The sequence below is a fragment of the Macrotis lagotis genome, chromosome 6, assembly GCF_037893015.1.
Source record: "Macrotis lagotis isolate mMagLag1 chromosome 6, bilby.v1.9.chrom.fasta, whole genome shotgun sequence".
Classification (NCBI taxonomy): domain Eukaryota; kingdom Metazoa; phylum Chordata; class Mammalia; order Peramelemorphia; family Peramelidae; genus Macrotis; species Macrotis lagotis.
Genome location: NC_133663.1, coordinates 230161132 through 230185665, shown reverse-complemented (window position 1 = coordinate 230185665; position 24534 = coordinate 230161132). Strand labels below are relative to the sequence as shown.

Sequence of the window (24534 nt, the reverse complement as noted above, 5' to 3'; positions counted from 1 at the left end):
TCAAATAAGGTCAAATGAGATATTATTTGCAAAGTGTTTAATACAGTTCCTGGTCCATGGTAGGAACTATATATTCCATATCAGGGTAGCCTAATGACACCATACTGACTTGTAGGATTTCAATTTAGTCAAGACCTCAGGCCAAAATTTTAGGTAGCCAGCTTTCAGAGACCTTTGAGAATTTCTGTTGTACTTGGAAAAAATATGGCAAATATTCAGTCTTCCTTTTTATTGTACACATAATTCTGTTTGGTGCTTTCTACATTCAAAATGTGGAAGAAATAGGGAAGAAAAATTTGGAAGAAATAAGGAAGATTTTAATGGTATGAGGGGAAGGAGAAGTATGGGGATAGAAACTGAGAGGAGGAATAGGGAAGGAAGGAAACTTATAAAGAGGATATAGACTTCATTGTTGTTATTGTGATTAACCACTAAGCTTGGGGGGGGGGAGGGAATTGGGATATTCTCATGATACCTACTATCATGATTTGGGATAGCAAAATGATCCAACCCTAGTTTTAGTTTGGAATAGATTAAATTTTTATATTAGATGAATGAATAAGGGTTAGAATTTTTAAAATGAAGTATGAAGAGGAGATATTATGGATCCACTTACATGCATCCATAAACAATTTATGGTTCAGATAAAATGATACTTTATTACACCCATATTCAAACTCTGGACTCATGAGCTTCACACTGTTTTCTCTCTTTTCCTATGAGAAGATGGTGAGAGATCAGAATGGCGCTAATTAATCCTCAGTTTTTGAGTGGATAATGTTCCAATAAAACAACATAAAAGTCAAAAATATGGACTTTAATACATTGAGTTTATAGAAAATAGAGACTAACAAATATTCAAAACCGTAATCTCTCACAATTTTCTGCATATAATTCTTTATAAGGAAATAGTCCTGATAATATGCACTTTTCCTATCACAGTAACCATGAATAAATCATAAAATGCAGAGACAAAATAGAATTGGTAACATGCAAAATATTTTTTCTTACTAGTAATGCTCTAGAATTCTGTGACCTTTAGAGTAAATTTCATTCAATAGAAAAGAAATTATTTCAGATAAAATTCACTTTTCATAATACACAAAATCTACAATACCATAAATACTGTATCACAAATAAAAATCTTAAAAATAAAACATTTTTAACCTGAATTTTACCTTCCACTGTGTCAGATGACTGTATGAGGGATACCCTCTGAAATCGAGGGAAAGGTTGCTGGGACTTTGGTCATTGCCATCAGAAGATAGTGATACTTGTGAGGTCTCCTCATCCCCTTAGAGCAACACAAAACTTGAGTTTTAAAGATAAACAATGAAAATATGCAACAAATGCACTTGAAGTTACAGTAGTAGGATGATAAAGACCAGCAAAGATCTAGTCATATCCAAGCCATTCTACAAACTTGCACACTATGATATCTACATGTAGAATATTGTGTTTGATATGGTTACATTGAATCTATGACTGTTGAACCAATTTGTAAAAATTGAATGACTTTGCATTGCCACAGATGTGTACAGTTGCCAACGGGAAAGTGAAAATGAAGTTAATTAAAAAATCAAATAAATGACTGTAATCTAGAAATGAGAAAGTTTGAAAGTTAAGAGATCATTGTATCCAAGCTTCTCAATATTCTCATTTCTAGACTACACTTGAATGTTAAGAATTGACTATATTAAGAAAATGTGTCTGTCAGAGATCTATCATTTCTATCCCTAGATTTTTCTTTGTGTTTTTTTTTGGTCAGGAAATGGGGTTAAATGACTTGCCCAAGGTCACACAGCTAGGTAATTATTAAGTGTCTGAGATAGGATTTGAACTCAGGTCCTCCTGACTCCAGGGCCAGTGAGCTATTCACTTGCACCACTTAGCTGCCCTATCCCCAGATTTTGATTCCAATCATAATAGACTAGTACTAAGAGCTATAGTCATTACTCAACTGAAGTCTCTCTAATTAACACTACACAGAGATTAGATTCAACCATTTGTACTAAAATGAACTTCTTTTCTCTTGTGTAATCCCTAGGATTCTACAGCTGCTTGAACTGCACAAAATAACAATCCATACTTTGTTCTCTCTCATCCATATCTTTTATTATTCCATTTCCTCATAAATCATTGTTTCTTGATGTTTGACCTTAAGGGCACACTGCCAACTTTTTAATGCTATGATGAATTCTGACATTGTAATGGCCTAGGATTATGTTGTTTGTTTCATTCAAAACGAAAACATGATGCAGAAAAAAATGCTCACAGTGCCATAACTTTCACTAGCATGCAAATTGATATACAGGTACACACAAAGTAAATTCACTACCTCATTGTAACCCAGCTTCAAATGAATTTGTCTTGTTCACCTTCATAATGAGTAAGAATTTCATTTTTCTGCAGTGATTATACTTGTCTTGCTAGGGATGCTAAACTGAGCAATATAAGCTATGTCTGGTATAAAATAGAATAATTATAAATAAATAAATAAGTTGGGTTGTATGTATGAGCACAGAAAACAAAGTTTGAAAGTTAAGAGATCATTGTATCCAAGCTTATCAATTTACAGATGAAGCTACTGAAACTCACCAAGTTAAAATGATTTTCCCAAGGTCACAAAGTTGGTCATTGAAAAGTTACTTTCTTGTTTTTAACCAATTGAACTTTGTATGGTGAATATAGAAAATACATATAAGGTGGGTTTTAATGGATATGCAGGGATTTGCAATCCACCTTTTTTTTTAACCAAATGAAGAACAGACTTTACAGGAAACCTGAACAGTTAGACCAAGCTAGGAAAACAGAAATGAAAAAATACTTTGTAATCAAAAAGCACAGACTGGAACAGGAATTTTATCATTGTTGGTCAAGGGTGTCAAACTCAAATAGAAACTATGGACCACTAAACCAGAGATAAGGATCACTACAGCCTCATATTTGTGTTGAAAGCCATATGTTAATGCTATCTATATTTTATTATTTCGTTAATAATTTCCTTGTTCCAATTTTTTTTAATTTGATAGGGGGAGGCAAGCCCTAGAAAGTATTATAGCCAGAGGATTATGTGTTTGATTCCTTTTTTATATAAGGGAACTTTATATATTATTACAAATCAAGACTAATTCTTCAACTTAGAGAATTTCCTAAAAGTGAAGCCACTTAAGTGGCTTAGTCATAGTCATAGTCAATAGGTGTCAGAGGTGAGACTTGAGCCCAGGTTTCCTGGTTCTGAGGCCAGCTCTCTCTCTCTCTCCATTAATGTGATAACTTATTATTAGTTGTATTAATAAGTCCTTTCTTCTGTGTTTGTCCAGTCACATGACACAGGGGGTCATGTTTGAAGACCCTAGATTTGAGAGCTGCCAAATCATCCCTCCTGCTCCTCGACAAGTGGAGATGAGGAGGGATCCTGTCCTGGGATTCGGATTTGTGGCAGGGAGTGAGAAACCAGTGGTGGTCCGCTCAGTAACACCAGGTAAGCAAACCTGCAGCCCTCCTTCCTCCTGCTGCCTGCCGTTTCTAACTATCAGCTATGCAATGTGGGTCTCCTCCTTGAGTCTGCCATAGACCAACAAAATCAACCTATTTACACTTACAACCAGAGCTGAAATGGTTCTTAAATTTTCTTTTAAATTTCATTCAGCTGTATATTTTTAAACCTGAGATTAGACATTTTTGTTGATAGTAAGAAAAAGTGATTGGTGAAATTTTACCCTTGAATGCTATTTCCTTAAGTGTGAACACATTTCCATAAGTGTGAACACAATCAGAGAATCACAGATTCAAAGAGTTGGAAGAGACCTCAGAGATAATCTAGTCTTATTCTTTCATTTTGTAGAAAAGGAATTTGAGACCCCTATGTTCTCCCAGTGTTCTTCCTACCATGCCAAAATGCCTCCCAAATTGTTTGTGTGTGTGTGTGTGTGTGTGTGTGTGTGAGAGAGAGAGAGAGAGAGAGAGAGAGAGAGAGACCTGCACTGTTATTGGTCTGTATCATTTGATCTAATAACTTTAATGAAAATCCTTATCCATTTTGTCCCTTGAATACACACACACACACACACACACACACACACACACACACACACACACACACTTTTTGTTCTATTTCTCTTATTCTTAGAATCCTTACCATTGTCCTTAAGTCATTCCCTAGTTCTCCCATGCCTTCTCCAGAGTTCTGAAACTATTAAAAAAAAAAAGCATGAAGGCCCATATTTTAAATTCATGATTCAGAAGGGGTCAAATGTTTTTTTTTTCATAAATTTCACCAAGAGCTATTAAAGGATACTCAAATTATTCAGTGACTGTTAAGGGTCAAAGTCCTCACTCATCTTAGGTCATTCTCAAGATTCTTATGTCCTTCAGTGTGGCATCTATTTCTCCATAACTATGGTACTGGACAAATTGGTTCCTACCTCATCTTCACATCTGGTTGAATGAAATGATTAATTCATTCTGTTGTACTTGAAACATGCTAAGACTGTTCATGGTGGGGAGAGGTGGTAGGGCACATATAATAAATAGATAATACATAGATAGAGATAGATAGATATACATATACACATATATTTGAGTATTGAAAACAAAACTGCAGTCTTTTGAGATAAGCATGTGTGCATGTTTTTTGTATATATGTGTAATATGTATAGTAAAAAATCAATCAATTTTCTCTGGACCATAAGAGCACTTAATGCTGAATATTTCACGATCCAGGGGCAATTTTGGTCTCCCCTTCTCTGTTAGCACTTTATGGCTTCATTTACTGAGAATAAAAATGGAAACAAAATGATTTCTATTAATTTTTATCCCTTAAAATGTAGATAATGGGGCAGTTAGATGGTGCAGTGGATAAGAGCACAGGACCCAGAGCCAGGAGGACCTGAGTTCAAATGTGACCACAGACACTTAATAATGCCTTTGCTGTGTGACCTTGTATCCCTATAACCCCATTGCCAAAAAAATTAAATCAAATGTGTTTCTGTCATGCAAGTGTTTATACTGAAATTTTAAGCAATTTCAGTGGCAAACATGGATTTTGTTTCTATGGAAGAGAATCCAATCTGTTTAATGAAGTGCAAAGAATAATTTCTTCTAGGCAAGGCTCTACTAATCATAATTTGGAGGCAACAAAGAATTGTGTATACAGAATTCATGTTCCAAATTCTCCAGTTTTCAACCTGGTGACTTTCAGTGGGGAGGAAGTTGTTTGGACTAATGATGTACATAGGCAGTTCCAAAACTGAATTTTTAAGTTGGTTATTTGGGACTTGGTTTGTTTTGCCATAAAAACAATATTATGCATAGAGATTAGCTTCCCTCAACAGTCCTATTTAACTTCATTTGTACCTGAATCATTGTCCTATTCTAATAGTTTTATTGAATTTAATCATCACATATAATAATGTTTCTATGGGAAAATGTGTTAATCATTCTCTCTCCCCACCTTGCATCCCCCAACACATATACCTCACCCTACTGTGTCCCTGATAGATGAATTAGAGATTCTGCCTTCCTCATCCTAGCACCTTTTCTTGGGTAATCACTGGTAATGTATTCCATGTTTTGGAACACCAAACAGAGGGGATAAGAGGTTCAGACAATTTGCTTCAATTCAACTAGAATCTTTTATTTTCCAGACATTGTGGTAGGTGTTAAGGATACAAAGTCAAAAAAGGAAAACACACACCAATCTCACAACCCTTATTTATCTCATATCCCTTTTCTCTTCTATAAAATCCTCCTAGTAAATGAGAACTGAATTAAAAAAAATAAGTAACCAACTTTGCTAACCCAAGCTTTGCTAGAGGCTCCCATCTGTCCCTTGGGTCTGCTGTCACCATCCTGGAAATGCATATATCTGCATCAGTCTCTTAGAGAGTCACAACATAGGCTCAGGACAGAGCTTCTGAGAGCTATAATAGTTTATCTTTTGGCATGCTGGCCACTTCCCTACCTAAATCCCTAGTCTCCCTACTTTTTTCTGATGCTCCAGTCTCCCCTTTCTACAACTACCTCATGCCAAAAGGAAGGTCAGGGTAAACCTTGTAGTCAAAATCCAACCCTTACCTAAGTTTCTCTCCCTCAAAGACAAGCTACACCAGGGTAGAGGAGGATAGAGGGCCAGAGTGGGCCATTTATTGTCATTTATTTTCCTCTCCTCCTCTTTGCCTCTGCTGATTCTATCACTCCCCCATGCTTAGCAGCAGGTGCCATATTTATAGGGAAGAGAGAGGGGCCTGGGAAGGTCCTAGATAGTAAAGAACTCTTTCAAAAGAGGAAAGAATTGAAAAAGTGAAGAGAAATACCTACATGACAGCTAAATTAAATGGGAGTATAATCCTGGGTTATCCTGGGTCACATTCATACTTCTGTTTGAATCACATGGATCTAAGGCTATAATGAATTTTCAAAGTAATCACTTCAGTGTAATTGAATTCAAAGAACTGGTAATTTTGAAAATGATAGGAACTGATCACTTACCAATTTGATTAAATTTTAATGGTTGCTTTCACAAGTCATTAAAATGAGTTCTACAAATGGTTTTTTATAAATCACTCTATGAAGGTCAACACCATTTAAGTTTCAGTTTCAATACATATAACATGGATCCTCTCCTGTAGACATGTTAAGATTTCTCATCTCTGAGCACCCTCAACTCAAAAAATTAAATATGGATTTCAGTTTGTTCCATTTAGAGATAGGAATAATGCAAACATAAAATAAGAAGCAATATGGTTTAGACCAGGGGTAGGGAACATTCAACCAGAGGACTGTATAAGGCCTGGTCTGGCACTGTCAAGGCAGCCACCAAGGCAGGTGGGAATCAAAATTCAATAAATCTAATAGCTTTTTGGGATATATTAATTAAATTCTTGGTCAAATACATCCCATGAATGATGTTATAAATATCCAAATAGCCCTTGGCACAAAAAAGTTTCCTATACCTGGTTTAGAGGAAAAAGTACAGTTTAGTACTTTTTGTTTTAAAAAGCAGGATACCTAAGTTTCAGGAGCATTTTTGCTACAAATAAACCATTATGACCTTGAGCATGTTATGACTTCACCTTCCCAAATCCTCAGTTTCCCTATAAAAGGAAGAGTCTAGATTAGATAATCTCTAATATTCCATCCAGCTCAAAATGCTTGTGTTTCTACTTTTATTGGCTATGTACTCTTTGCCATGCCTAAAGACTTGTTCCTGTTCATTGTTTTAAAAAAATTTTCTTTAAATCATTGACAGTTAAAAAACAGGAACTAACATCTCGGTGAGAATAGAAAAATTTAATTAAATGTCAAGTCCATAATATAATATCAAATACATGGAAAATTATTTCTACTTCCAACAGAATGATATTTACTATTTTTACCAGATGTTTGGCTTGGGCAAATGTGACTTTACCATATGCAATTAAAAAAGAATAGACTTAGAAGCCAAGAAAGTATTCAGTCCTTGCATCAGAAATGAGTACTCAAAGACTAAGGCTGTGCACCTGGGGAGAAGCCCTTTGCTTCTTACAGAAGTACCTTGATCCTTTTGCTATAGAAGAGAACAGTTCTGCAAGAGAATTGTTACCAGGTGCTGAGGCACCAGAGAAGTGTGTTAACAATGATCAGCTAACTGGTACTTAACTCTCATTTGTCTCCAGGTGGCCCCTCAGAAGGAAAACTTATCCCAGGAGATCAGATCGTAATGATTAATGATGAGCCGGTCAGCACCGCTCCGAGGGAGAGAGTCATTGACCTTGTCAGGTAGTTGATCTGTCTGTGACTGTCCTGTAAGGTACAAGCAATATTACACTGTCCTGCCATAGACATTGGCAGAGAGAGGTTTTTCTATGGTCTGCCTCAAGAGTGAGAAATCAAAATTTAAGATATTCATTTTTTAATGAATGAACAAGTGCTGGTAAAATTGTCCACTATTAACCCTATAGGAGATAGTTTCATGGTACTTATTCCCTTGTGACAAAGTATAGGTCTTGATTCATAAACTCTTCTCTTTCTATTGCTAAATACAAATTAGGTTGTTTTTCCTTTATATTTTTCTTCTGGAATGTCAAAGTGTTCTCAGTCTATTATCAGAATTTAAAACACAACTTCTGAACTAAAATTGTGTGAAATGTGTAAGTATAATGTGTGTTTGTGTATTTGAACATCTCTTTGGATAAAATAGATGTCCATTTATTTGATTGCTTTCACATTTGAGTGAGCGATCCATTACTGAATTTTCAGAAAAGCAAACAAACCAAAAAAAGATTGAATCATCATTCAAATGTACTTAGTTGATTTGTGTAGACATCTTGAAAGTGACTTCATTATTTCATATGCGTGATAAAACACCAGAGAATGTCATTTATGTTTTTACATAAGCAGTAAAATATTGATAGGGCACACACCCTCTGAGGAGTAGATTTATATTATACCCTGGCTGAGAATTAAAACAAACAAATGAAAATCAAAATAGTTTATTGAAAATTCAGAAACTTTCCAGTTGCAGTAATAATAAATTACAGACATGAACTGAGAGACCACATAGTATGACGTAAAAAACACTGGTCCTCGAGTCAGGATTCAAATCCTAGATCTGGAATGACCTATGAGATCTTGATTAAATTACCATCAGGACCCCAGCTTCCTCAACTATAAAATAAATGAAAAGGTGTTGGACTAGTTGTCTTCTAAGAAGTCTTCAAACTGTGATCTTATGTGCTATGTGAATATACTATGGAAGCAATCAACTAACAAGCATTTTATTGTCTACTACTGTCCAGGACTGTTCTACTACTGTTCAAGGACTGGTGATGTCAAGACAAAAATGAAACAATCTTTGCCTTAAAGGAACCTATAATGAATGATCCATATTCATTGTTTGAGTAGCATATAGACTGAAAATTTCTAATCATAACCAAAATAAAAATTAAAATGCCAGAAGAATTGTGTATAAGAGTAGTGGTCACTACTATTTGAAATGATGCTTTCTTTCAATTAAAATAGGTATATTTATGTAAACGTTCTAACTTGTATTCCTTTCATGATCTCCCTCAATCAGATCCCATAAAGAAGTGGAAGTCACAGTGCAATGTAGACATAAAGTTTTCAAAACAACATCTTAGAAATTTTATCCTCCCACATATCTTGTCTTGGGAATGGCAAAGGGAATATACTCTATGCTGACAGCCAAACTCAACTTCCCAAAACTGCCTCATAAGAGTTCTTAAACACTCCTTCTCTGTGGGTTTATATAAGCATGCTCCTATCACATCTCTCCCCTAATCATCCTTTCAGATTCCTCTCCTCCCATCCCAGAAGTTTGGCAACAGATGCTCTTTACTACATCTGTGAATTAAACTGTAAGATTACTATGGTGCATTCTTTTATTATCTCCTTTCTCTCTGGATTCTAACTTACTTTTTTCCCCTCTTAGAAGTAACTATAATTCTTCATTATTGGACTTTTCTTCTTTCCATATCTTTCCACCTAAACTCAATTTTAGTTCCCAGATAACTAGTCATCAATCTTTAAAATGTTGCTACATTCCCTATCAAACAGGAGATGGTGAGAACAGAAAAATAGTTTCCCTTAAGGTATTAAATTTATTACTGAATTTCAGGTCCTTGAACCTGAGTCTTTTCTTGCCTAAGGTTCACCTACCTCAGTCCTGAGTCAGTTTATTTCCTTGACTATCAAAACAGCATGCATTTTTAGAATGGCAAGGTGCACCCTTGAGGCATCCAGGACTAATATAGAACTGGTTTGGAAGGAGGACAGACCTAGGCAGCTTCTCTCCCAAGACCAGTTCAACCAATCTAGATGGTTCTTGAATAGGGGATTACTGCCTAACAAATTTTAGGAGGAGGCAAAAATAATGTCTCCCTTTGGTCCTTAGCACAAAACCTTATACCTAGTAAGCATTTAACAGTAATTTCATTGAGTCCTCCCCCAAATGGTTTGAAACTCCTCACCAAGACAACAGAATCAATCAAGATTCTTAAGAGTCCTCTAGGCTCCCCTTCAGCAGTCAGTCCCAGGATCATTTTTCATTTAACCAACACCCCAGAGAAGACCCTGAACAGATGTATTTGTCTAGGCATAGGGGCACAGTAAAGGGATACCCTGTGGCTGTACCATGCCTCACAGAACACACATTGAAATGGTTTGGTGTCCAAGTGAGGGACTGGAATGTTGCCCAATTCCAGCCAGCACCTGTGCAGTCCACTAGGGAAATAAAACATCTTTTCTCACATGTGAACTAAGAATGGCCCCAGCTCCAACATACTGGGAAACCACAATGACCTAGATTGAAAGTAGTTTGGACATTCTGTTTTATAGTGGGAATGGGATCATTGTAATATGTAGCCATTAAGCTTCATATCCTAAGAGAGAATGGAACAAAATGGCAACATTTGGGCTTTAGTTGGGCATAACTGCACAACAGAGACAAGTACTAATTCCTGTCAGCCATATGGAAGTGTGTGACAACTTCTTAGCAGTCTTTCCAGAGTCATTCAGGAGAAAACAAAGACTTTTTCTTTTCTAACTATATGCCTGAAGAAAGGAAATAGTATATTTGTCCATGAAGTGGTTAGAATTATAATAGAGTAGCAAAAAATAATTACATTCTTCATGGATGACCTTAGCCATAGCCTATTTCCTTAAATTATAATAAGTTCACAGAAGAGGGCTAAAAGTTCTCTCATACCCACTGCTAAATAAGATTTTAAATCCTTGTGAGTCAAAAAAAAAATCTTAGATCACTTTGAGTCTAGGAAGAAGTATGGTATAGAGAGTTGGCATGGAACCCATTAAGATGTTGGTTCAATATCACTGGCATATACTGGTTGTAGGATCTGGACAAATCATTTAGCTTCTCAGGGTTCTAGGCAATTCTCTAAGCCTATGGAATTACCAAGAAGAAACCAATTTATACTGATAAAAACAGTTCTGCCTTGGTAGTTCCCTCATGCATGAAATTACAGGTCCTCTCCTGTCCTTAAATGTTTTTATTAGAGTTCTCATTGAGGTCTATGCTTTTAACTTAAAGGTTAAACCTACTTGTTTCTAACATTAAGGATATAAACTACAATTTTCCTTCTTTAAAAAGGGAGGAATTGGGGCGGCTAGGTGGTGCAGTGGATAAAGCACCGGCCCTGGAGTCAGGAGTACCTGGGTTCAAATCCGGTCTCAGACTCTTAATAATTACCTAGCCGTGTGACCTTGGGCAAGCCACTTAACCCCATTGCCTAGCAAAAAAAAAAAAAAAAACAAAAACCTTAAAAAACAAAACAAAAAAGGAAGGAATGGGGAAAGTATTTAGTATCTACACCAAAGCCAACAGTCTGCATTTCTGCCTATTTCTCTCATTAGAGACAGTATAGAACTAATCAAGTAGCTGGTGGTCTTTTTTTCACAGCATCAGAATGATTGTTTTGCCTCACTTGCCATTCCAGTGACTGTCATTAGTAGTAAAGCTCTGCATGGATTTCTTTTCCCTAATGAGTTTTCCAACACAGTACGATGAAACTCTCTTAAATAGCTTGTTTCTAATACCAATTTTAATAAAGCCAAGCACTGGGAACTCAGAGAAACTCTTGGTATAAGACACATTGATATATTTCTTTGAGTCTTCTTTCTAGTCCACAATTTTAATGTTCTAATTCAGTATGAGGGAGTCCTTGTGATATAATAGCTCTCCTAAACAGCAAGATGTTGAAGATTTTATTCTTCAAATAAATGGGGAATTCTCCCTTTTTTTGACAATCAAGCATCCTCCATGGAGCTCAGGAAAGACCTGGTGGTTACTAGGTTTTGGTCTTAGTTTATTTTTTACCTTAAAGAATACAACAGCTCATGTGAATGAGAAAGCCTTGAGTCTTGAGCTCATGTAAGAGTCAACTATATCTATAGGGAAATCTTACCTGCTTCATTTCCCACCCAACTTTTTTTGACCTCAGGCTAGTATTTAATTGAAGCAAGCATGTTTTATTTTTAAGACTACATTTCCTAAATGACTATGTGGGTCTTATGGTCCCATTGGCAATTGGAAACTTCTTCTCATTAACAAAAACAGCACGTCAGCCCTCATTATTTTAAGTTTTGTTCAGTCTGGGTCACTTGTGTGTTCGCTAGATGAGGCTTTTTGAGAATGAAGCCCAAAAGTCACAATTATAGAGTATTCTTTTTTTTCATTGTAGATTTAGATGCCAGCATTTGCCAAATGTTCAATGGCAAGGTTGTTGTATTTTGGGTTAGATTGGTAACAATAGTATAGCTAGACCAACCTGAATCTCATCCTCCAATATATGCATAGGATTAACCCCAGGAAATGGGTTACCAGGAATGGAAATGAAAATGAATCACTTTGGAAAGATCACTCTGCCTAGTTAAAAGTTACCTATGACTCTTCTACATCAGAATGGAAGATTGGAAGTGACAATAGCTTTGAAGTCAAAGGACCTAAGTGAATAATTCAAATTCTGACATTTACTGACCTTGTGAAATTGGGGAAGTCAATTTAACCATTCTGGATCTCAACTTCTTCATCTATAAAATGGCATTGACTATAATGTAAATCTATTCTACTTCTAGTTTTTTTGGACTCTATAAACTTTATTATGACTAAGGATAACTCACTTAAACTTCCCATTCTCTGTTTTCTCACAGGGTGTTGAGGGAGGGGGAAAGGAATAAGTCATACTGTGTGCTAGGGACCATGCTAACTAAGCCTTTTTTTACAAATATTATCTTATTTGATCCTCACAACAACCCCACAAGATAGATGCTGCTGTTATCTCCATTTCTCAGATGAGAAAAATGAGGCAAACTGACATGTGATTTGTCCACATATACTCACTATTATGTGTCTGAGGCCACATTTGAACTCAGATCTTCCTGACTCCAGACCCAGTGTCCTATCTAGTATGCAACCCATTAAAAAAAGATAATACATATTCACTAAAAAGCAAGATTATCTGACCTCAAAGTTAGAAAGATTTGGATTCAAATTCTATTTCTGAAATATACTTGTTATATTGATGGTGAAGTCAAAACTTCTAAGTGTTCTAAGACTATAAATTTCAGAGAGCTTACCCAGATAGAGTAAGAAGGTATGGGGTGTTTGGGGAAAAGGAATATCTCTGGTGTGAGGTTTTACCAAACTTTTTTTCAGGGCTGCTTATCTACCTTTAGTATACCTCTTCACCCAGCTCTCATCTATGGCTCCAAGAAACTAGCATGTAGCACATGCCAGTAAAACCTTCTCGGCAGATGGGCAAAACCAGGTTGAGGATAACTGACAGGTCTCAAACTCACCTGTGATTTAAGGAAATATGAGCATATGGAGACTTCCCTTGGCAGACTAGGTAGATGAAAACAATTCGTTCCAATGGAAGGCAGTTAAAGCAGGTGGAGTGCTTAGACTTAGATATTGAAGGCACCGAAGTCATCCACCAAGGTCTGCCATCACCAGCCATTCTGACTTTTGTCATGCCATTGGAATGAGTGATACTTATGACTGTACAATTCTACCCCACTTACGTCCAGTTTATGCCTAAGTCAAGGCATCACCAATGATGTCATTGGCCCTCTTAGAAAAGAAGGGCAAACAACATCTCAAGGAAATCTTAAGTCCAAGTCCTCTCCCAGTATTTACACTTTTTATCTTATGGGGTTGTTATAGCAAACATCACAATAGACAGCACTTTGTAACCTTTAAAGTGTTATGTTCGTATAAGTCATTATATTGTCCTATTGAAGAGGATGAGAGATAAAAAAAGGAGGAAAAGGCAAAAAGATCACATTAGTGTAGGAGTCTTATGTAGCAATCACTTCTTGTGGACAACAGGTCCTAGATTTAGTCATTGAATGTCAGAATTGAAAAGTTCATTTAGATATCCTCAATTCAGGAAAAGAAAGTAAGGAGCAGAAAGGTGACTTGCACAAAGTTACATCTTTTCTCTGTTTCAGCCAGGACTTGAACCTTATGTTTCCTCAAGCCCCCTCTATTCCCTACACTTCTTTCTAGTATAGTTGTATAACAGTTCTGTTCCTCTTCAGTTTTTTGCTCTTTCTCCAGAAGTCACCAATCTTCAAGGTCTTCTGGCTTAGAGTAAACTTCCTGCCCCCCAGGGGTGAAAACAAGCCACTATGGGTTAGAATGTATCAATCAGGCAGTTAGGTGATGCAGGAAATAGATAGCCCTGGGGTCAGGAAGATTTGAGTTCAAATCCAACCTCAGACCCTTACTAACTGTGTAACCCTGGCCAAATCGCTTAATCCTGTTTGCCTCAGTTTCCTCATCTGTAAAATGAGCTGGTGAAGGAAATAACAAACCACTCCAATATTTTTTTTGCAAGGCAATGGGGTTAAGTGGCTTGCCCAAGGCCACACGGCTAGGTAATTATTAAATGTCTGAGGCCGGATTTGAACTCAGGTACTCCTGACTCCAAGGCCAGTGCTCTATCCACTGTGCCACCTAGCCGCCCCCACTCCAATATTTTTGCCAAGAAAATCCCAAATGGGGGCAGCTAGGTGGTGCAGTGTATAGAGCACTGGCCCTGGAGTCAGGAGACCTGAGTTCAAATCCGGCCTCAGACACTTAATAATTGGCCTAGCCGTGTGACCTTGGGCAAGTCACTTAACCCCATTTCTTTAAATTTTAAGCAATTTTAAAAAAAAGAAAATCCCAAATGAATTACTCCAAAAGGGCAATAAAAATATGCATACCCTTTGATCCAGCAATACCCTGAAGAAATCATGAAAAAGGGTAAAAATATCACTTGTACAAAAATATTCAGGGTAGCTCTGTTTGTGGTGGCAAAGAATTGGAAATCGGGTGAATGCCCATCAATTGGGGAATGGCTGAACAAACTGTGGTATATGTATGTTATGAAATACTATTATTCTATTAGAAACCAGGAGGGATAGGATTTTAGAGAAGCCTGATGAGCGAGATGAGCATCAAAAACGATGTTGAGCAAGATGAGTAGAACCTGAAGAATGTATACCCTAGCAACATGGGATGATGATCAAACTTAATGGACTTGCTCATTCCAATCAGTGCAATAATCAGGGACAATTTTAGGGGATCTGCGATGGAGAATACCATCTGTATCCTGAGAAAGAACTATGGAGTTTAAACAAAGACCAAAGACTATATTACCTTCAATTAAAAAAAAAAAGTTGTCTTATATAACTGCATAATTTTGCTATCTCTAATATTACATTTTTTCCTCAAGGATTTGATTTTTCTCTGAACACATTCAATTTTAATCAATGTATAGCATGGAAACAATGTAAAGATTATCAGTTTGCTTTCTTTAAATTTTTTTTAAAAAATTAAAAAATAAATAAATAAAATGATTTAAAAAAAGGAAATCCCAAATGGGGTCACAAAGAGTAAGATGTGAGTGAAATGACTGAAGAGCAACAATAACCTATCAATGAGGACTTAATCAACTCATACTTTAATAATTTAATGATCTGGAATCTCACTGGTGTATTTCTTCACCTAAATGAATCCCTTCAATTCTATGACTGTATGAACTCAAATAAGACATTTACTCTGGCTCTTCAACTACTGCCCCTGGGAGATGGGAGAGAAGAGGGAATTGGGGGGGAGGGAGAGGAGGAAGTTGGAAAAGGGAAAGAGTGTCAACTCAGATGACCAGATCCTGGTGTTATCTTGGAACCTATGATTTGTCCACATCTTCTTATTCAATTGCACTCTTCTCACATTTCCCATGATTTTTTTTCAAAAATTCAGTTCGGGGGAGGCTAGGTGGCATAGTGGATAAAGCACCAATCCTGGAGTCAGGAGTACCTAGGTTCAAATCCGGTCTCAGACACTTAATAATTACCTAGCCGTGTGGCCTTAGGCAAGCCACTTAACCCTGTTTGCCTTACAAAAACCTAAAAAAAAAGAATTCAGTTCATTATGTTGTAGTCGTTCCTCTAGATTGTTTGATGATGTTTAACTATGAGTGAAGCACATGGAATATCCATCATTAATATTGATTTTCCTGTGAATTCCTTGATTATAAAGTCTCATATAGACTATTCACTCCTACTATTCTCTTTTCCATTGACCTTTGAGGAATCAGCAACTCTTATTCTTTTGGAGATGTGATATTCTACGACCCACAGTCATACATCATCAGAGAAAATATTTGGGAAGGGGGAAGAATAGAAGACTGGAACTCAGTGCATACATTCTTTTTTTAAGATTTTATTTATTTTATGTTTTACAAATTTACCCTCATTCTTGCTTCCCTCCCCCCACCCCCACAGAAGGCAGTCTGTTAGTCTTGACATTGTTTCCATGGTATGCATTGATCCAAGTTGAATGTGATGAGAGAGAAATCATATCCTTAAGGAAGAAAAATAAAGTATGAGATAGCAAAATTACATAATAAGATAATGTGGTTTTTTCCCCAATTCTTTCTCTGGATGCAGATGATATTCTCCATTGCAGATAGCCCAAAATTGTCCCTGACTGTTGCACTGATGGAGTGAGCAAGTCCATCAAGGATGATGATCACCCCTCTGTCGCTGTCAGGGTGTATAGTGTTTTGCCTGGTACTGCTCTTCTCGGTCATCATCATGCAAATCTTTCCATACTTCCCTGAATTCCCAACCCTCCTGGTTTCTTTTTTTTTTGGCTAATATGACTTTATTTATAATTACTAAAATATTCTTGTTTAAGAGTAAACATAATACCCCCTCCCCCACAAAAATATAAAACCTCATGAGAAATAAAGTAAAAGAAAGAGAAAAAAATGTGTTTCAATCTGTGTTCTGATACCATCAGCTCTGTCTCAGGTGAATCACATTCTTTATCACAAGTCTATCATAGAAGTTACTTCCATATTTTTCCACAATTGCTGCTTCTGATTGGAATTCCCTCCATCCATTCCTCCCCACTACCATATATTATATTTTCTCTCTCCTTTCACTCTCTCCCTCTTCTAAAATGTCGTGTAGGGTAGCTGAGCAGTACAGCAGACAGAGAACCAGCCCTGAAGCCAAGAGGACCCAAGCCCACATACCACCCCAGAGACCCAGCAACCAACCAGCCCCATGGTCCCAGACAGGCCACCCAATCCCAGCACCTTGTAAAAAGTAGAAAAAGAAAATATGCTATATCTGACTATTCTCTCCTATGATCTACCCTCTCCTCTATCACCCACATCCCCCCTTGCACCTGTCCCCCTTCTCTCCTTTTTACTCTAGATATCTATACCCTATTGAGTGTTTATGCTGTTTCCTCTCTGAGCCATTTCTCATTCCTCCTCGCCTTTCCCCCTTCCATATCATTGCAAAAGCTTGTTGCAAAAAAAATCTTTTATATGACATAATTAAGCCTATTCCACCTCTCCTTTCTCTTATTCCCAGTACAATTCCCTTTTAAGCCATTGACTCCATTTTTACAATGTATTGTATCTTCAAATTCAGCTCTCTCCTATGCTTCATTGATAAAAGCTCCTTCTACCTGCTCTATTAAATGAAAGGTTTATATGAGTGTTATCAGTATCATTCTTCCATGCAGGAATACATGCAGTTCATCATCATTAAGTCCCTCATATTTTACCCTTTTCCTCTGCTCTCTATGCTTCACCTGAGTCCTGTACTTGAAGGTCAAACTTTCTGTTCAGCTCTAGTTCTTTCAACAGGAACGTTTGAAATTCCCCTGGTTCATTGAAAGTCCATCTTTTCCCCTAGAAGAGGATATTCAGTTTTTCTGAATAGTTGATTCTCGTTTGCATTCTAAGCTCTTTTGCCTTCCAGAATATTATATTCCAAGCCCTACGAACCTTTAATGTAGTTGCTGCTGAGTCCCATGTTATCCTGACTGCAGCTTCGTGATATTTGAATTGTGTCCTTCTGGCTGCTTGTAATATTTTCTCTTTGACTTGGGAGTTCTGGAACTTGGGTATAATATTTCTGGGGGTTGGGTTTTTTTAATCTCTTTCCAGGAGAGAGATTCTCTCAATTTCTATTTTGCCCTCTGCTTCTAGGATATCAGGTCAATTTTCCTGTAGGAATCCTTTAAAAATGAGGTCAAGGATCTTTTCCTGATCATAATTTTCAAGTATCCCAATAACTTTTAAATTCTCTTTCCTGAATCTGTTTTCCAAATCAGTTGTTTTTTCAATGAAATGGTTCACATTTTCTTCTAATTTTTCATTCTTTTGGTGTTGAAGTATTGTGTCTTGATATCTCATAAAGTCATCAGTTTCCTTTAGCTCCATTCTACATCTGAAAGATTTGTTTTCCTCAGAGAGATTTTTTTTATCTCCTTTTCCATCTGATCAATTCTGCTTTTTAAAGCATTCTTCTCCTCAATAACTTTTTGAACTGTTTTATCCATTTGACCTAAACTGGTTTTTAACATGTTATTTTCTTCAGCAATTTTATGGATCTCCTTGACTAAGCTGCTGACTTCATTTTCATGTTTTTCCTGCATCTCTCTCATTTTTTTCCAAATTTTTCTTCTACTTCCCTTACTTGATTTTCAAAATCTTTTTTGAGTTCTATCCTAGCCTGAGCCCTTTGGAGTCTTTAGATGCAGAAGCTTGTACTTCCTCATCTTCAGATTGAGTATTTTGATCCTCCTTGGGATCATAGACAGAATATCTGTCAATGGTCAGGTTCCTTTTTTTCCTACTTTCTCATTTCCCCAGCCTGTGCCTGGTTTTGGGATGCTTCCTGAGATTTTGAGTTTTATTGGGACACCCCCACAAGGACCTCAATGTGTGAGGTTCCACAAGCACACCCCTCTGCTACAGGGCTGAGGCAGGGAGGTCCTTATTCTATGGGGGACCTAGACTGCGATCAGGATCTAAATGTAGTCAGAGCCCCAGAGTCCTATTTCAGGGACAGAGGACAGACCTCACAAGTCTCCCTCCTCTCCCTTACCTTCGATGGGCTGAGTACTAAGGGCGCAGCTGCCTAGAGGCTCCTGCTTGCCGGCTCTGCAGGACCTGCTTCCTTTTCCTGGATCTGGGTTGCTGCAGCTAAGTGCCATGCTGGGGCCAAGTGTACTGAGTACCCTGACTGTGCTCAGGACCTGGGCTGTGCACTCCTTCTGGCAGAGGTCTCCCTGTTGATCTTCCAATTTGTGCTTGGTTCTCCCTGGGGTGCAGGTCAAGGAACTGCTTCTGCTGCCAGGAGCCACCACTCCCAAGTGCCCTGGGACTGTTTCCAGGAGGCTGAAGTTTCTTCACTCTGGTGGGGGCTTTCCCTCTAACCCGGTGGAACAGTTTTTCCACTATTTTCCAGGTTACTTTGGGCTGGAGAATTGCCTCACTGGATCTTTCTGTGGGTTCTGTCTCTAGAAAATTCAGTTAGTCATAATTTTAGATTTTTGAAATATTTTGGAGAAAGCACCTAGGAGACACTCTTCTCCCGCTGCCATCTTCACTCAACCCCTCCAAACATTCTTATCAATAGCACACTACAACTCACAGCTTCCTTATAGTAGGGGTATAAACCTTGGGCAAGTCACATAACCCCAATGCCTTGCAAAAAGTAAAAAAAAGAAAGAAAAATCTACACAATCAGCAAAACAATAAGGCAAGGCCTGATTTATAATACTTGCTGATTTCTAAAAAGAAATAAAAAACAGTATGAGGTTAACCTAATCATTTCTTAATCACCAAATCTGACAGTCTGAATATCATAATTCTGAACCTATCAGCTTCATTTGACACTGCTGCTTACATATGATTATTCTCCTCCTGAATATTCCCTTCTTTTGGGGTTTTCATGACATTTTTGTTGTTGTTAAGTGATTTCAGTCCTATTCAGTTCTTTGTGACACTATTTGGGATATTCTTGGCAAAGAAACTGGAGTGGTTGGCCATTTGCTTCTCCATTTCATTTTACAAAGGAGGAAATTGAGACCAATAGGTTAAGTGATTGAGGAACAGTCACACAGTAAGTGTTTGAAGTTACATTTCTAACTCATTTCCTGACTTCAACTGCCCTTTCATGGCATTACTTTCTCCTAATTCTCCCCTTAGCCTGTCTGATCAGTCCTTTTCTGACTCCTGTGCTAGTTTATCATTCATATCATTTGCATAAATGTGGGTATTCCCCAAGTCTCTGTCTGAGGTCCTCTTTCTCCTGTCTGTCTTTGTCAATGTCTCTTTTTCCCTCATTTCTCTCTATCTCTCTCTCTGTCTCTCTCAATTCAATTATATTTCTATTCAATTGACGCCCGATCTATCTATAGAATCCCACTCTCTCCCCTCCCCCAAGTTTCTGATTCATATCATAAAATGCCTATGAAATATTTGAAATTAGAAATCCCAGAAACATCTAAAATACAATATTTCTAGAGCTAAACTCATTTCATTTTCCCCAAAAGTCCTCCCCTCTTCCAAATATCCCTATTTCTATCAGACATCACCATGCTTCTAGTTTCTCTTGTTTAGATCCTTAATATTGTCCTTAACTCCTCATTCTCCCTCAAAATCCTCCTTTCTTTCCTCTCCCTACAAAACTTCCTCCCTTATTCTTCCATTTTATCCAGTCTGTGATTAAATTTTGTCATTTCTATCTCCATAACATCTCTTATTACATTTAACTTGTCCATTCACCCAGCTATTATTTCAGATATAGCCCTCCTCAATACATTCTATTGGCTTCCTATTGTGTCAAGAATCAAATAAAATTCTCTGTAGCTTTTAAATCCACCCCCCACCTCTTTTCAACCCATTGAACATTACTCTCAAATTCTGTGATCCAAACAAATTGGCCTTCTCTCTGGTCCTCAATCAAAGCATACTCATTTCCTGTTTCCAGGTTTTTATATTGGCTATCCCCCAGCATTAGGATGCATTTCTTCTATGTGTCCTCCTTCCAATAGAAACCCTCTCTTTCTGTTTTGTTTTGTTTTTTAGGTTTTTGCAAGGCAAATGGGGTTAAGTGGCTTGCCCAAGGCCACACAGCTAGGTACTTATTAAGTGTCTGAGACCGAATTTGAACCCAGGTACTCCTGACTCCAGGGCTGGTGTTTTATCCACTACCCCACCTAGCCGCCCCCAAAACCCTCTCTTTCTTTATGACATTGTTAATAATCACTTTTACCTGAAACCATTCTTGATCTTCCCCAGTGCCTTCCTCCCAAATTACCTTAGATTAACTGTTGTGAATTTATTTGTATTTTTCCTTTCCATATAAATCATAGACACATGCAAACTTATTTTAATAATTGGCTCTTCTATTAAAATACAAACTCCTTATGGGTAGAGATTATTTTATCCCTAATATTTATATTCATAATACCTAAAACAGTTCTTCTCACATAGTAGATGCCTGATAAATTCTTGTTTCATTATTAAAGAACATTGTTATTTTAAAATGGGCCCTTGCTTGGCTTATAAAAATCACTGTATCATTTACCATTCAAGATACAATATATGTACCCCTGTTTCTCCATCCAATTATATTTCCATATCTGAAAAATAGACGTTTTCAATTCAATTTGAGTTTTTCCCATCTGGGTAGTTAGACCTCTGAGTTTCTTTCAGTGATTATGGATATCATTTCAAAAACCTTGTCATGTTCTAGTTTCTCTAAATAGGAATATCTGGAGGACTTTTACTATCTATAAAGAATCCTAGTCATTCTCCATAGTTATTCATAGAATCTTAAAATGTCAAAGCTAGAACAGAATTTGAAAGTCATCATATATTTTTGTATCTTACCCCTATTTGATAAAGGTTTTTGACCGGGGTTGTATAGGTAAAGATAGACACTAAGTCTTAGAAAATACAAAAAAATAATGACACTTTTATATGGATGGATGTGTTTCAGTCAGAGATGGTCTACTTGGGTCTCTCAGAGATCTTTTCATAGGAAATGTGACAAATGAGTGGAAAGAATTTCCAGAGGTTATATCAGATTTCCCAGCCTCAACCTGAAAACATGGCTCTTGCTTTATTAGAGAAAATATCCTCCTGACCCAAAAATTCTTGGATATTGGAAATCTACCATGCCCACTGGTTTAATGGTAATCTCAGTAATGGCTTTAATTCTTAGGCCCTGCCTCTTCAGCATATTGAATATGTTGCCATTCCTTGAATTGATCATCCCTTAGACTCTTGATAAATAGAACCCTTAAATACTTAGGACATCTGGTGCTGGTACTTCCCAGAACTCACTATATTTTTTTATCAAAAAGTCATCAATTTATCAATTTGAAATTGTTACTCTCTTTTACCAGCCTAATGTCATTCATGGGAACAATGTAGTGATGCTAACATCACAGTTGAATATCTTCAGTTCTGTTCCATCCAAGTGTTTTAAAGAACTGCATCTCTTTCTAGTGGAATACTATCAGGATGCCTAGATGATACTAAAATAACTCATTCAGTTCCATCACCATTGGAGGAAATTGCTGCTGTGACTTTTTATCAGTTTAGTCAACTGTCTGCAATATATACTAAGCTATAAATTTATATTTGCAAAATAGTGGGCTTTTTATTTAGTTCTTCGGCAAAAATGTATCTTAATGTCTATATCTTGTACAAGATAAATTATCTTTCTCTTTAATAAAATATCTCATTTTCTTATCCTCTGAGAGAACTATGATAAAATACTCTTCATTTTAATAACACTGTAAAATTCTCTCTAAAAATTGGCATCTTTCTCTTTTCTTTAAATGGTATGGGCATTTAAAAAAATTTCTCTTCAGCATTTATTTATGCATTATATTTCTGCTTTCAAAAACATTTGTGAGTTTTGATGGATTCTTTTTCTTATCTTTTGGGTTTTTTATTACAGAAATTTATTTTTTCATAAGAAAAATAAAAGGGTCTCTCTGAGACCAATTTAGTGCTATAGTAACAGCATTTCAATTTTTCATGTCTCCTCTAAAAGAGCTATAATTGCAACAGTGAAATTATACTAGTTCATTTCATTCCATATTCTGTGTTGGCAACTCTACCTCATTCCTTGCAGTATTGATTTTTTAATCAAATAAATAAAAATAAAAAACAACCCCTAAGAAATTCATGCACTTTCTTATTCACAAATATCCTAAGAATCTTTTCCCTAGATATTTACAATCTGCAAAATTTAATGTAGACAATCCTCTATCTATGATAGAATGTAAACTCCTTGAGGGCAGGGACTGTTTCATTTTTGTCTTTGTATTCCCAGAGTCTCTGGCACAGTGTCTGGCACAGAATAAGGGTTTAATAAATTCTCATTGATTGGTTGATTGTCATTGAGTTATACTTAAAAAGCTAATTTGAAAAGTTGATTATTTGAAAGTAGAACACATTTCCCCAAAGAAACAATATTATGGGAGTAACTAGGTGGCCTAGGGGATAGAGCACTAGTCCTGGACTCAAGAAGATCTGAGTTCAAATCCAGTTTCAGAAACTTGATACTTACCAGCTGTGTGACCTTGGGCAGATCCCTATTGTCTTGCCAAAAAAAGAAAGAAAGAAAGACAAAATATTATGATTTATGATTAGTTTCCACATTAAAATGCTTTTGCAAAAAAAAGAAAAGAAAATGATAGCATTATAATATAATAATATATAATATCTGTTGTCCTCTGACCTAGAAAACTAACCCCAATTGTTAAGGGAAAACTCCATATTAAGCAAATAGCAAGGAGGAAAGCAGGTCTTTGCTTGAGAGCTAATATATGTTGGTCATAGATTCAGTGCTAGAGAAATTCTAACAAAGGAAAACATGTGTATGTCGAATCAGCAACAGGTAGGTTCTTAGTCTGCATTTCCTATCCCCAAATACCACCTAGAATGCTAAAAGTTTACCCACTTATAATCTGAAAAGACTTACTTCATTTGGTGGCACTTGGAAAATTGTTGACAGATAGCAAAAGAAAATTATGAGTAAATAATTTCTGTGGACTCAGAGAGGTCATGAAGCAGTTCATTTCCCTTATCTGACGATAGTTTTTTAGCCCATGACTTATGTACATATGACATTAATAAGTTGATTATTCATAATCAGCAGTCACTATGTTTTAATACTTACTGCAAATGCAATTAATAATCAGAGTTGTAGGAGAATTAATAATCAGAGTTGTAGGAGGAAATTTAGAAGAAGTTATTATTATAATCTAATTCTGTTACTTTCATTCTTCTGAATGTCTTTACTGTGGATTAAATGAAACATTGTCATGTCCTTCTATATTAAGTTTCTCAAATCCTGGAGTTCATTGGGGAATATATAATACTGTTCTTATTAAAAACTAGAAACATGATTGAGATATGATCTTCAAATTTTAATTTCTCCTTTATTCCCTCCAGTGAGAGAAATATTTGAACACTTAAGAAAATGACAGTCACTATAAGATACTATGGTTTCATAATTATACAGTAATAGCTAGCACTTGTATTGGATACTCACAATAAACCCATGTGATAGGTGATATAATTATCCTCATTTCATATATGAGGAAACTGAGTCAGATGGATATTTAATCTGTGCCCAGACCCACACAGCTAGTACATAAGTATGAATATGAGTATCTGAGTTCAGATCTTT

The 24534-nt window shown here is 36.6% G+C and overlaps 1 protein-coding gene across 1 annotated transcript in view; it reads left to right on the top strand.

The window, feature by feature from the left end:
- LOC141491469 (FERM and PDZ domain-containing protein 4-like) overlaps nt 1-24534 on the top strand; it is a 496143-nt gene that overhangs the window by 344372 nt on the left and 127237 nt on the right. The window contains exons 3-4 of the mRNA XM_074192454.1: nt 3324-3484; nt 7659-7761. Coding sequence (XP_074048555.1) covers nt 3324-3484; nt 7659-7761 — 264 coding nt within the window. The remainder of the gene's footprint in view (nt 1-3323; nt 3485-7658; nt 7762-24534) is intronic.